At 39.8% G+C, this 14,179-nt stretch overlaps 1 protein-coding gene across 11 annotated transcripts in view; it reads right to left on the reverse strand.

Annotated features, from left to right (window-relative positions):
• Window positions 1–14,179, reverse strand: part of ELF2 (E74 like ETS transcription factor 2) — a 143,615-nt gene that overhangs the window by 15,809 nt on the left and 113,627 nt on the right. For 10 of the 11 annotated variants that reach the window (XM_053581619.1, XM_053581605.1, XM_053581487.1 and 7 more), the window contains one exon: window positions 2,101–2,214. In XM_053581619.1, the coding sequence (XP_053437594.1) occupies window positions 2,101–2,214 (114 nt within the window). Of the gene's footprint in view, window positions 1–2,100; window positions 2,215–12,619; window positions 14,163–14,179 lie in introns of those variants that run through there. The other variant, XM_053581656.1, reaches the window with a different exon arrangement.

Here is a 14,179-nt window from a genome sequence, read left to right on the forward strand (position 1 = left end):
TAATTAACGTGGCTCTGACTTTTTTCCAAAATGCATAAATAATCAGGATATAACATTTCTATTTTAATTAACAGATACATATTACCATGGTTTAATACATTAACCAAAAATGCCCTAATTTTTTTCTTCTCATATACCTGAATAACACATGGGATTCCTATTCCAATTAAAAACTACAGTTACTCTTCACATTTTGTATAAATCCCTATAAGAAGGGCCATTCTTACTGTAACAAGTCAGATTAGTATTTGGACATTAAATTAAAGAAATTACAAATAGTACAAAACGCTATCAAAACCAGCCTTTTTTAAAAAAAGTAGGGGCTCGGCGCCTGTAGCTCAGTGGCTAGGGTGCCAGCCACATATACCAGAGCTGGCGGGTTGGAATCTAGCCCGGGCCTGCTAAACAATGACAACTACAACCAAAAAACAGCTGGGCACTGTGGTGGGCACAGCCCAGCTACCTGGGTGGCTGAGGCAAGAGAATAGCTTAAGCCAAAGAGTTTGAGGTTGCTGTGAGCGGTGATGCGACAGCACTCTACCCAGGGCTACATAGTGAGACTCCGTCTATAAATACATAAATAGGGCGGCACCTGTGGCTCAGTGACTAGGGCGCTGGCCCCATATACCGAGGGTGGCAGGTTCAAACCCAGCCCCGGCCAAACTGCAACAAAAAAATAGCCGGGCGTTATGGCGGGCACCTGTAGTCCCAGCTACTCGGGAGGCTGAGGCAGGAGAATCGCCTAGGCCCAGGAGTTGGAGGTTGCTGTGAGCTGTGTGACGCCACGGCACTCTACCGAGGGCAATAAAGTGAAACTCTGTCTCTACAAAAATAAAAAATAAATAAATAAATAATAAAAGTTTGGCTTGGCGCCCATAGCATAGTGGTTATGGCACCAGCCACATGCACTGAGGCTGGTGGGTTTAAACCCTGCCTGAGCCAGCTAAACAACACTCACAACTGCAACAAGAAAATAGCTGGGCATTGTGGCGGGCGCCTGTAGTCCCAGCTACTCGGGAGGCTGAGGCAAGAGAATCACTTAAGCCCAAGAGTTTGAGGTTGCTGTAAGCTGTAATGCCACAGCACCTACTGTGGGTGACATAGTGAGACTCTGTCTAAAAAAAAAGCTTAAAAACAAAAGCGGGGGGTAGGTGGCATTTGTGGCTCAAAGTAGTAGGTGCCAGCCCCATAGACTGGAGGTGGCGGGTTCAAACCCAGCCCCAGCCAAAAACTGAAAAGAAAAAAAAAAAAGTGGGGGGTGGCAGCCGGGCATGGTGGCTCACACCTGTAATCCCAGCACTTGGGCGGCCAAGGCGGATGGATTGCCTGAGCTCACATATTCAAGACCAGCCTGAGTCCAGAGAAAGACCTTGTCTCTAAAAATAAGAGATGTAGCATAGTGGTTATGGCGCCAGCCACATGCACCGAGGCTGGTGGGTTTAAACCCTGCCTGAGCCAGCTTATCAACAATCACGACTGCAACCAGAAAATAGCCAGGCATTGCGGTAGGCACCTGTAGTCCCAGACACTTGGGAGGCTGACGCAAGAGAATCACTTAAGCCCAGGAGTTTGATGTTTCTGTGAACTATGATGCCACGGCACTCTACCAAGGGCGACAAAGGAGACTCTGTCTCCAAAAAAAGTGGGGAGGGGAGACCCGAAGAAATAGGCTTTGGGAAATAGGAAGAAAATGATATAAGCGCTCTTCCATCTCTATCCTGGATGGTTCTGGAGAGTTAGGATTGTCTATTTATCACTGAATAAAGAACTAAAAGTGGTCATAGGAGGCAACTGCCCCAATCTACCATACTTTTAAGGACTACAAGGTTTAGAATTTATCCAGAGTCAAGGAAATAGATATGACAGTATACACAGCTATTTAATAAACATTTGTCTGCATTTTTTTTTGGTGGGGGGGTCTCATTTATTATGAAATTAAGTATTTAATATTTGGAAGGCTTGACAAAGTTCAATTATTGCTGTCAGGTATTTATGTCTAATAGACCTGTGAGAACGCAAATAATCCCCTTACATTAAAAAAAAACTTCATTCTACCTATGTGAATGACATATTTAATATAAAAATTAATGGTTCACATACCAGGACTTCTTGAATCCCTCAAGCAGGTAGGAGATTCCATATGAAGCAGGGCTTCAGCAGCTTCAATTGTCTTATCTGTGCAGTGTGCATTACTGCTATGAACTGATGCTTCCACTAGGGGAAAAATAAGTTCTACTCAATTAAAAATGCACTAAACACATTACTAAACAAAACCACATTACTATCTGAGAAATAAATGTATTCATTCTTGAAAGGAAAATAAATTAATAAAAATAAATTAACTTCCGGGCAGTGCCTGTGGCTCAAAGGAGTAGGGCGCCAGCCCCATATACCGGAGGTGGTGGGTTCAAACCCAGCCCCAGCCAAAAACTGCAAAAAATAAATAAATAAATATTAAAAAAATAAATTAACTTCCATATGAATAACTAGATAAGCCACTGATACATATTAGTTTATACAAATTACTTACAGAAATAATTTAAAAACTAGAATCAGCTAGTAGCTACACTTTATAAAACAAATGATTATAAAGCAAACAATGATGTTGATTAGAAATTACTGAGAAGTTTCTGGAGCTTATCTAAAGTAAAACAAAGAAAGACCCTTGAAATTTGAACACTGTATCACTTTTGGGTTAAAACTAACATAAGGGGAGAAGCAGGGAAAGGATGGTTGTAGATTAATAATCCTGTGAGTTCAATTACACTACATATATGTTTTTGTTTTTTTTTTTTGAGACAGAGTCTCACTTTGTCACCCTCGGTAGAGTACCGTGGCATCATAACTCAGCACAACCTCAAACTCTTGGGCTTAAGCGATTCTCCTGCCTCAGCCTTCCAAGTAGCGGGGACTACAGGTGCCCACCAAAATGCCCGACTACTTATTTACTTATTTATGTTTTGGTTGTAGGTGTCATTGTTGTTTGGCAGGACCAGGCCGGATTCGACCCCACGAGCTCCAGTGTATGTGGCTGGTGCCCTAGCCACTGAGCTACAGGTGCTGAGCCAATTACACTACACATATATGTTGATGTACTGCGACTAAAGCCAGTGTAATGCCTAGCAGAAACAGTCAGAAATACATCATGTCTCTAAGTTAACTTAATGAATTAGTTTGATTCTTACAGACTCTCCTAGTGACTGAATACAGTCAGCCCTCCATATCCATGGGTTCTACATCCACAGATTCAACCAAGGACGGAACATATTTGGGGAGAAAAAAATAATGCAAATAAGACAATAATTATAGGCTTGGCGTCCATAACACAATGGTTACAGCGCTGGCCACATACACCAGGGCTGGCAAGTTGGAACCCAGCCTGGGCCAACTAAACAATGACAACTCCAACAACAACAAAAAAACAGCCAGGTGTTGTGATGGGCACCTGTAGTCCCAGCTACTTGGGAGGCTGAGGCAAGAGAATCACTAAAGCCTAAGAGTTTGAGGTTGTTGTGAGCTGTGACACCATGGCACCCTACCAAGGGTGGCATAGTGAGACTCTGTCTCAAAAACAACACCACCAATAATTGTAGGGTAACAACTATTTACATAGCACTTATATTAAGTGTTTAAGTGATCTAGAGATGATTTAAAGCATAGGGGAGGACATATGCAAGTTCTATGCAAATACTATGTACTTATACTTGTATTATGGATGTTCTATATAAAGGACTTGAGCATTCCCTAATTTTGATGTCCTCTTGGGGGTGGGAGGTCCTGGAACCAATACTCCCAGTATACTGAGGGACCACTATACTCTGCCTATAGATGGATAACAACTTTAATTAGCTTTGGTGCCAGAGTGCTTGGGAACTTTCTTCATAATAACCTCTTCAGAATCTCACTAGGCTTTGCCAGGTTTTAACCTAAGGAATTTTTTCAGAAATTTCTATCTTTTTTCATGAGGGCTTTTCTATCCCCCTTTGTAGCTCTGTTCTAGTACTTCCTTTGCTTATTAAGTTATTTGTGAAGTCATGTGTGCAGTCGTGGTTTGAGCCTTCAGGGGTCCAACAGCTTGAGTTCTAATTTCTGCCACTTATTTCTGTTACCCAAGGCAAGCAACTTAATCTCTCTTAAGCCTCAGTTTCTTCTTTCACAAAACAGAAATATTATTTATCTCATCTACTGGTGAGAATTAAGTGATTTCCATAAAAATCTCACACAGTGAGTTTTTATATAAATAGTAAGATCATTCCTGTAAGATTTTAAACTCCTTGAGGTCAGAGGGGCTATCTTAACTCATCTTTATATCTGCTACAGTTCCTAATACAGACTTCATATAGTAGGCATAGAGTACTAAATTAAGGACAACCCACTGACCTTACAGCAAATTCAAAGACAAATTTATTAATTTAACAATATATTAATTTCACATCCTGACATAAAATATTTAATAGTTAACTTGGTAAGAGATCCTTAAACATGTTAAAACATAAACAGTTTCTAATGATAGATTTTTCTCAAGATGTCCCTTAAAAGAACTAAAAGCTATAATATTTACACAAATTTCATAAAGTCATATTACAAATTCTTAAGTTCTACACATTAAACATATGAATCTTTTAAACTGTTTCCAGGAATTTTTTAATTGGGGGAAAAATCCACCTACTCTCAAAATTCAGCAAACGCTAAAGCCTCAGCGTGAAACAACAGTCGTTTGGAGAACATTTATTTTAAAAATCCAGGACTGTTTTACCACCTGTTGCACATCATCCACACTCCCAACCAAGGTACTGGGTCTCTCCAGTTGCTCTTTCCATTTATGGAAATCTGCTCAAAGCTAAATGGTTCCAGAGAGGCAGCCAAACCTCTAAGTAAATCTATCTTTAGGTGACCCTGCTTACTCTTATCTGCAGCTTCACTGAAGCGAAGGATTCAATCAGCCCTTCTAACTCAACTTTTAAGAAACTTAGCATTAACTAAGTATAAAATGTATTACCATTCTCAAATTATTATTTTTTTTTTTCAAAGTACCTTCCTACAATACTCACATGCACGGGAAAACCTTGGAGAGCAAATTTTTAGGTTTTTAAAATTTATTCTAGGAACCATTCGCATTAAAGTCTGCTTGTGTTGCAATTTAGGTGCTGTCTAAGGTGCTATTAATAAACTGTTATGGGTAAACTAATTCTTTATGTAACTGTTTTAAGACACACCCTAAAAACTTTATGATATTAAAATTGTATCAAGTATTCAATAATACAGCAAGAGAATTTTACCAGATGTTTTAAGTTATAAACAAATGAAATTTGCCTAATGGTTACGTATGTGCCCTGAATTCTCAGTTTGAGGCACATTTTCAAAACCAGAATTTTGTGTTATTGTCACTGGAAATTATTTCTTAAAAGTCTTTTTTCTTCCTTATATTTTCTGACCTCGACCTCTTCACCCCCAAATTCAACATATTATATCCCAGAAATATTTATTTATGGAGTAAAATACCAGCAAATAAAATATATACAAACTTAAAAAGAAAATTTACTCAATTTTAAATTTAGGATGAGAATGTAAAGTATATATAAATTACCTGTGAAGATCTCATAAAGTATGTACATTCAACAAATGGTTCTTTGGCATTTACCACATGCCAGGCCCTGTGCTACAAACCTAAGATATTAATACAAGTGTGACTAGATCTCTGACCTCATGAAGCTTATTAAACCATTACAGGCTGAGTATCCCTTATATGAAATGCTTGGAACTAGAGGTATTTCTAATTTCAGATTTTGTTTGTTTTAGATTTGGAATATGTACATCAAGTACTTACCAATTGAGCATCCCAAACCCAAAAAGCTCCAATGAGCATTTTCTTTGAGTGTCATGTTGGCACTCAAAACATTTCAGATTCTGGAGCATACTGAATTTTAGATTTTCAGATCTTGAAATGCTCAATCTGTACTTTAAAGAGCACAAAAAATGTAAGTGGGAGCAAAACATTTCAAAACTAAAATAAAAGTATAAGGTAAGTTACTCTGTAACTTAAAGGCTTAGAATACTGATTTCTTTTCTTTTTTAATGTTTACTAGTTTTACTTCTTGCTATTTTTATTCACTAACTCAATGTTAAATATAAACGAAAAGTTAAGAGAGTCCTTTTTCAGATCAATTTACAATAACATACCAATGACAATTTTCAAGAATACTCAATCCATTTTGTAAAAATGAACGCTATCTCTTTTCATTTTTGTTTACATAAGTCAACAAGTAATTTTTAATAACAGAAATTTAAGCTGGTCACAGATGGCTCACAACTATAATCCCAGCTACTTGGGAGGCTAAGGTAGGAAGACTGCTTGAGCCCCAGAGTTTGAGGCTGCAGTGAGCGATGTTCATGTCACTGTACTCCAAGGCTGGTGGTGACAGAGTAAGAATTTGTCTCAAAATAAATAAATAAAGAAAAGATTAGGGCGGCGCCTGTGGCTCAGTGAGTAGGGCGCCGGCCCCATACGCTGAGAGTGGCGGGTTCAAACCCAGTCCTGGCCAAACTGCAACCAAAAATAGCCAGGCGTTGTGGCGGGCACCCGTAGTCCCAGCTGCTCGGGAGGCTGAGACAAGAGAATCGCGTAAGCCCAAGAGTTAGAGGTTGCTGTGAGCCGTGTGACGCCACGGCACTCTACCCGAGGGCGGTACAGTGAGACTCGGTCTCTACAAAAAAAAAAAAACATTAAAAAACAATTTATCCTACTCAAGTTTCTGTAATTTTAAAAAACTTTTCAGGGCGGCGCCTGTGGCTCAAGGAGTAGAGTGCCGGTCCCATATGCCAGAGGTGGCGGGTTCAAACCTAGCCCCGGCCAAAATCCAGAAAAAAAAAAAAAAACTTTTCAGTACTATTTTGTTCAGATCAATAATTCAAACAAAATGTAAACTAAAATTTTGCACTTTTTTTTAGATTTTGTACATTTCTTAAGAATAGACATGAATTTTAAGTGCTGTGCAATCAAAGTAAACAAGCTACAAGCAAGGGTTGAAAAGTAAAATTCCTTATCTCTTACTTAAAACCTGACATACTATTATCTTTCTAGGCCTGTGTATGATATTTAGGGGAGGAAAAAATAAGCAACTCATTTTAAAAATAGAAACAATGAAGCTAAACACAATCTGACAGGTATCATTTTCTAGTTGCCACCAGTAGTTAGAGTTGCCAATCAATTCTCCTTGAAGAACTAAATCCGTTAAAAACATTTAAAGACTTTTATTTTTAATTATAATACCAAAAACAAAATTTGTTTATGCCCTCATTTACTATCACTAAAAATCTTGTTCCATTTCTCTTTCTAAATCAACCAGTGTTTGGAATACAGACTCACTCAACAGCTGTTACAAAATACCAAACTTGGTAATTAGGTCTGACAAGAGGCATACCTCTCAGCTTTGCATAAGAGAATCCTGGCAATGGATCTAGTTCATAAAAATGTTCTCAAGTCAAAAATAAAATTTAGTAGCAATTTGAAAGCAACAGGAAAAAAAAAAAATTAAGTAACAGTGGTGGTATCCCCTACAAGCAACATCATTAACTAGTAACACTAGATCTTCACTCAACTATATCTGATTTACCACAACTTACCCTCTAATACAGAACGGGTATAACAGTAATAGGAGAAGAATACAAATAAATGCAATGAGAAGGTGAAAAAGATAAAGTTCTAGGACACTCCATCTTTACCTTTCCCCCCCCTTGATCTTCTAATCAATAAAGCTGCATTAGAAAGGAAAAAGAATGAAAATTATTTTCTAAACCAGAGTTATCATATCAAAATATAATCCAATATAATTTTAAATTTTGCATTAACCACATTAAAAAAATATAAAAGTGAAATTTCTACCTTCCTTTTAACCTAGTATATCCAAAATACTGTCACTGTAACATGTGATCAATGGAAGTTTTCTACTACCTGTTTTTAAATTTAAATTAAATAAGATTAAATACAATTAAAAATACAGTTTCTCAGCTACATGTGGCTACTGGCTACCTCATCAAACAGTGTAGACCTGAGCAACACTGTAATTCAGCTATTCTCAAACTTTTTTGGTCAGAGTTCCCTTTTACATGTATTAAGGAGCTCAAAGAAATTTTTTTTTTTTTTTGGTAGAGACAGAGCCTTCACTTTATCACCCTTGGTAGAGTACTGTGGCATCACAGCTCACAGCAACCTCCAACTCTTGGCCTTAGGCGATTCTCTTGCCTCAGCCTCCCGAGTAGCTGGGACTACAGGTGTCCACCACAACACCCGGCTATTTTTTGTTGCAGTTGGGCAGGATCGGGTTTGAACCCGCCACCCTCGGTATATGGGGCTGGCGTCCTACTCAGTGAGCGGAGCTCAAAGAAATTTTATCCATATGGATAAGATCAAATGTATTCATCATATTTGAAATTAAAGAAAGAAAATTTTAAAATATTCAACATGTAAAATAATAAACCCATTACTTGCAAGCATAGTTTTTTGTTTTTTTTGAGACAGAGTCTCACTTTATCTATCTGGGACTGCTGCCCGCTGCCATCAAAGCTCACAGCAACCGCCAACTCCTGGGCTTAGGCAATTCTCTTGCCTCAGCCTCCTGAGTAGCTGGGACTACAGGCACCTGCCACAACACCTGGCTATTTTTGGGGTATAGATGTCATTGTTTTTTTGGCAGGCCCGGGGTGGATTCGAACCCACCAGCTCTGGTGTATGTAGCTGGCACCTTAGCCGCTTGAGCTACAGGCGTTGAGCTTCTCTGTATCCTTTTGAACATTTAAGACACAGATAATACAAAGAATAATTTTACATAGTTATCAAGAACACTCTGCTGTCTGCCCTTCTCCACTAGCTAAACTAACTTCTAAAAAATTGTTTTATTTTGAATTATCCTGATTGACTATTTACATACTGATGTTACTCTGTAACTCAGTTTTTACATAAATTTTAGTACTAATGCTGCAATGAATTCTTTTTTTTTTTTGGTTTTTGGCCGGGGCTAGGTTTGAACCTGCCACCTCTGGAATATGGGACTAGCGCCCTACTCCTTGAGCCACAGGCACCCCCCACTGCAATGAATTCTTGAGAGTAATTTAAAAAACATTTTCAAATACATTTTTTAGAAAGAAAATTAATGCTATTCCTCCACTTTCATCCTAATGCATGCTTCATAGTTTCACATAATGCTTTTTTTTTCAATTTGATCTTTTCAAAACTAATACTAGATATTCCCATTTACAATAAATGAGAAACAAGATTTCTAATTTCAAATTTCACAATGAACTTTGACAAAACATTCATTTTGTCAGTGATAATATTTAGGCTAAATTTCCCCCCCAAATTCATCCATTACCTGTAGTGAAATTTTGCATTGTAGAGCAAAATTTCTGGTGATCTTATTTGTCAAATGAAAGAAAAGAAAAAAACTCAAAGAAAGTATACTTGAAAATAAGGCAGCACTGTATTTTAAACTGATAATCTTCCAGAAAATCTAGACAATACACATACAATACTTCCATGTAAATATCAGGAAAATGACGTAAGATATTTGTTTTAGCTATATTAAGCTATATATACTAGGATATAAGCCTATAATATGAAATAAACTGTATCATAGACTTAGACGTACAGAAATGGCCTCAAGTTCCAATTTGGCACACGTTATTTTTAAAGAATGGCTAAAAGAAATTAACCTCCTAATTACATAACAACCTTACAGACATATTCACTCACATGGTGTAATATAAACAAACAAAAAAATCCAAAAAGAAAAGAAAATCCAAAGAAACCAAAAGCCTTAACTTTCCATGAAAAGTTTCTGAGACATTTATTTCAGAGCTTTAAAATTCACTAGAGATTGGGGCCGCGATGGCCCCATCTACCGAGGGTGGCGGGCACCTGTAGTCCCAGCTACTTGGGAGGCTGAGGCAAGAGAATCGCCTAAGCCCAGGAACTGGAGGTTGCTGTGAGCTGTGTGACGCCATGACACTCTACCGAGTGCAATAAAGTGAGACTGTCTCTACAAAAAAAAAAAAGTGAGACCCTCCTCTCTAAAAATAGCCCGGCGTCATGGCGGGCTGCTGCAGCCCCAGTGAGAGGCTGAGGCAAGAGAATTGGCTGAGACCGAGTCTGAGGTTGCTGTGAGCTATGATACCACTCTACTGAGGGCAACGAAGTGAGACTCAGTCTCAAAAATAAATGAATAAAAACAGAAAAACTAGTCAGGCATTGTGATAGTCACCTGCAGTCCAAAGCTACTTGGGAGGCTGAGGCAAGATGGCTTGAGCCCAGGAGTTTGAAACTGCTGTAAGCTAAGATGATGCCATGGCACTCTACCCAAGGTGAAAGAGTGAGATTCTGTCTCAAAAAAAAAAAAAAAAATTCACTAGAGATTATCCAGTCAACTTTGTCCTCTTACAGAAAATTAACCCCTAAAAGAGATTAGTGAAATTATAAGCTAGTTCAGGGATGGGTAGATATAGATCCTCAAATTGACTTTAGGGTCAAGGACCATTCTCATACATCATGTTGCCAATGAAAGTTTTATAAAATATGTCAAGTCTTTACCACAAAAATACTTTGCATGTTAAAGTAACAGTGATCTGTAATAAATAAGCTCATTTAGGGCAGTGCCTGTGGCTCAGTAGGTAGGGGGCCAGCCCCATATACTGAGGATGGCGGGTTCAAACCAGGCCCCATTAAAACTGCAACAACAACAAAAAGCTTATTTATCCAATATACTCAGCCCTACTATGAAACCAATTTATAGCTTTTATGAAAGCTATAACCCAATTATAGCCCAAGAATATGCGGAAAAAGGAGAGGGGGGGGGGGTGGATGGATAGAGGGAGGGTAATTAGTGGGACCACACCTACCATGCATCTTACAAAGGTACATGTGAAATTTACTAAATGTAGAATATAAATGTCTTAACACTATAACTAAGAGGGTGCCACAAAGGCTATGTTAACCAGTTTGATGAAAACATTTCAGATTGTATATAAACCAGTACATTGTATCCCATGATTGCATTAATGTACACAGCTATAATTTAATTTAAAAAAAAAAAAAAAAAAAAAAAAAAAAAGGAGGGTGGCGCCTGTGGTTCAGTGAGTAGTGCGCTGGCCCCATATGCCAAGGGTGGCGGGTTCGGACCCAGCCCCGGCCAAACTGCAACAGAAAAATAGCTGGGCGTTGTGGCGAGCGCCTGTAGTCCCAGCTGCTCGGGAGGCTGAGGCAGGAGAATCACGTAAGCCCAAGAGTTAGAGGTTGCTGTGAGCCATGTGACGCCACGGCACTCTACCCGAGGGCGGTACAGTGAGACTCTGTCTCTACAAAAAAAAAAGGAAAAAAAGCTTATTTATTCCATTCTTTATTTTCAAACTCCCAACAGCATAAATACTGACATCTAAAGGAGTGCACATATGTGATACTTAACCTTCTAAAGAAGGAAAATAAAAGCACAACTCTATTCTCTAATACCTTAACATGCAACAATAGCAAAATAAAGAGCTTTTACACTTGCTTTAAAAAAAGTTATGCTATCAATATTCAACTTAAAAGCTTATCTCTTCCAGTTTTCATAAGATCAGTCTACATTAATCATCAACCCATTATAGCAATCACTTTAGCTACTATTTACAATTACATAGATTTTGATCTTTCTTCAAAATTATAGACTGTGAGATCATTACAAGGGAGAATTACAACATTTGATGACTTCTCTCAAAGAGTTTGAAAGGTATCCTGTCCATTCCATAAACACTAACTCTACAAACATTATTCTCTCAATCCCTCTGGAAACTGGCAGCAATAAAAATTTAGAATCACAAATCTTAATTTCCTGGGTTATCTTTCCTCTCCAATTTTTAAGTCACTAAATAAACCTTGGGAAATCAGCAAACCTGACTCAAGTTTCCTTCTAAATAGATATTGTAAGGGAGCTTCAGATTACATGAGCATGACTGAGGAATAATCTGAAAATAATTACATGTAAAATATATTCTTTACAGAACATTACAGTAATGAAAAAAACTTTAATTGTAAGATATGTATATATGAAAGAAATGCTGTAGAGCTGGAAAATGGCATTTAACATTTTTTTTAAAAGTCCAAAGAAAGACAGAAATTTTGTACTTTCAGATCTAAGAGGGTGTGTGTGTATATATGTATATGGAATTTAACAGAATAATGTCTACACACACATACACATCTATATCCACTCCAAGCAAAATTCTACAGGCCACATTCAGTTTCACTGATAACTACAAAAGCTTATGAAAAAAATAGCTTCCACTGCAAAGTTTAGTCCTCTTAACATTACAGTATTTTCAAAGTTCTGACTGCCAGGGCATTCTAAGGTTCTCACAGTGTTCACAACCACTGGAACAACCTTTGAAATGTACACGTTCAATACTCACAGCATCATCACTGCCCCAATAAATCTAAGTATTGTATTCCACCTTTTAAGTTTTTGCTGTCAAACAAATGTGTTTTAATCACTACTCAGTAAAATGTTATTTTTCTTTAAAACCTTTGAAAAGCACAGAATTACATTTTACAGAATAAAAGGATGGTCACCATTACGTGTTATACAATACATACAGTTATATTAATCCAGACTTTATTCGAACTTGGAAGTTCTTCCGTTAAATTTAGAGGTACACACGTGTTCATGATTTCCCCCAAATGAACTGAAATCACAGGGTTTCGCCTACTAATTTCAAGTCCCCTACCTAAAAACAACGGATGGAAAACAGTGTTAAGACCTTCTACAACATTACTGTTCAGTGAATATGTCTCATTTTCCAATTCTCATCGATGGCGATATGAAATAGAACTCGGGAAAAGGAACACGTATGCTTATTATTGCATTCAATAAACAGTACTCAAGCAGTGCTACATCGATCCAAGGCCCTCCCTGCACTGTCTGCTATTAAGTAAAGCTTCTTTTTCCATGTAACTTAAGTCCGTGCCCTTCCGCTGCAGCAGTGGCGCTGCACATCCCCCACCCCTGTAGCCACTTCCGTGTTTACACTCCTCTTCCCTCCAATTCCATGCGTACATTGTCAGCTTCACTCCCGCCCAATCTTCATTGGCCTAGCGCGGGCCCTTAGTCCCGCCCCCAGAAATCAACGTTCTTATTTGTAACACCTCAGAGAGCAGATTGGAACCACAGGCCTGTCAATCCCATTGGTTCTGTCCTCTCCCAGGCGCTTCCGCTGTGGTGGGAGGTTTGGGGGGAGGGGGAAAGGGGGCAATTCCGTGTTGAGACTTCCCTGGGGCCAAGACTCCCTCCCTCCCGTCGCACTCCCTCACGTACACCCACTGTTTACAAAAATAAACGTTCTTCTCTGACGCCCCAACGCTCCAGGTCAGGGAGTCCGTGTCTTTCCCATTCTCCCCCCTAAAAAGCCAGCCCACGAGGGAAGGGGCATACACCTAGTTTGTTCACAGCCACCCCCAAAATGAGGATGGGGAGGCGGGCCCCTGACATAAACATCGTCCTGGTCACTCCACGTTAAGTGACCCTTTCCAGAACCGTTACTCCAGAGGCTGCACACGGTGGGGGTGGAAGAGGAGGGAGGGTCAGGGCATGTTTTTTTTTTTTTTTTTTTTTTGGCGGGTATCGGTCCATTGGACATCGCCCGGGGCTGCCTCGTCCATGCGGAAGTCCTGAAATTGTGGACGAAGTGTGAAAGGAGCACGGGGCGGGGGTGGCGAGCGTGCCCGGGAGAAGCCCGCCACCCCCGAGCACGGGCAGCAGCGGCCTCTCCGGCCAGACAGCGTGGCAGGCGCAGCCGAGAAACAACAGCCGCACTCACTTCCTGGTTCCTCAGCAACTGGGGTGAAGCGCACAACTCGCCCGCCCCCGAGTCCCCAACTTAACCGCGGCGCCGTTCTCCCGCACCCACTGCCAGCGCTCCGCCCGGCAGCTACCGCCGCTGCTCGCCGAGCCCACCCCGAAGCGACAGCACCGGATTCGAGGCAGGTTACTCTCCAAGGTGATCACTTCCTGATTCGTCGCCTCCATTACTTCATTCACTCCCCCCGTTCCCCTGGCCGCCCCAGTGACTGAGGTGGACACTGCACCCCCTGCACAGACCGCTACGGGAGAGTCACCCCGCCTTCTGTGCACCCCCTCGCCCGCTACCCCAATGCACC

The sequence above is a fragment of the Nycticebus coucang genome, chromosome 1 (genome assembly GCF_027406575.1).
Source record: "Nycticebus coucang isolate mNycCou1 chromosome 1, mNycCou1.pri, whole genome shotgun sequence".
NCBI classification, from domain to species: domain Eukaryota; kingdom Metazoa; phylum Chordata; class Mammalia; order Primates; family Lorisidae; genus Nycticebus; species Nycticebus coucang.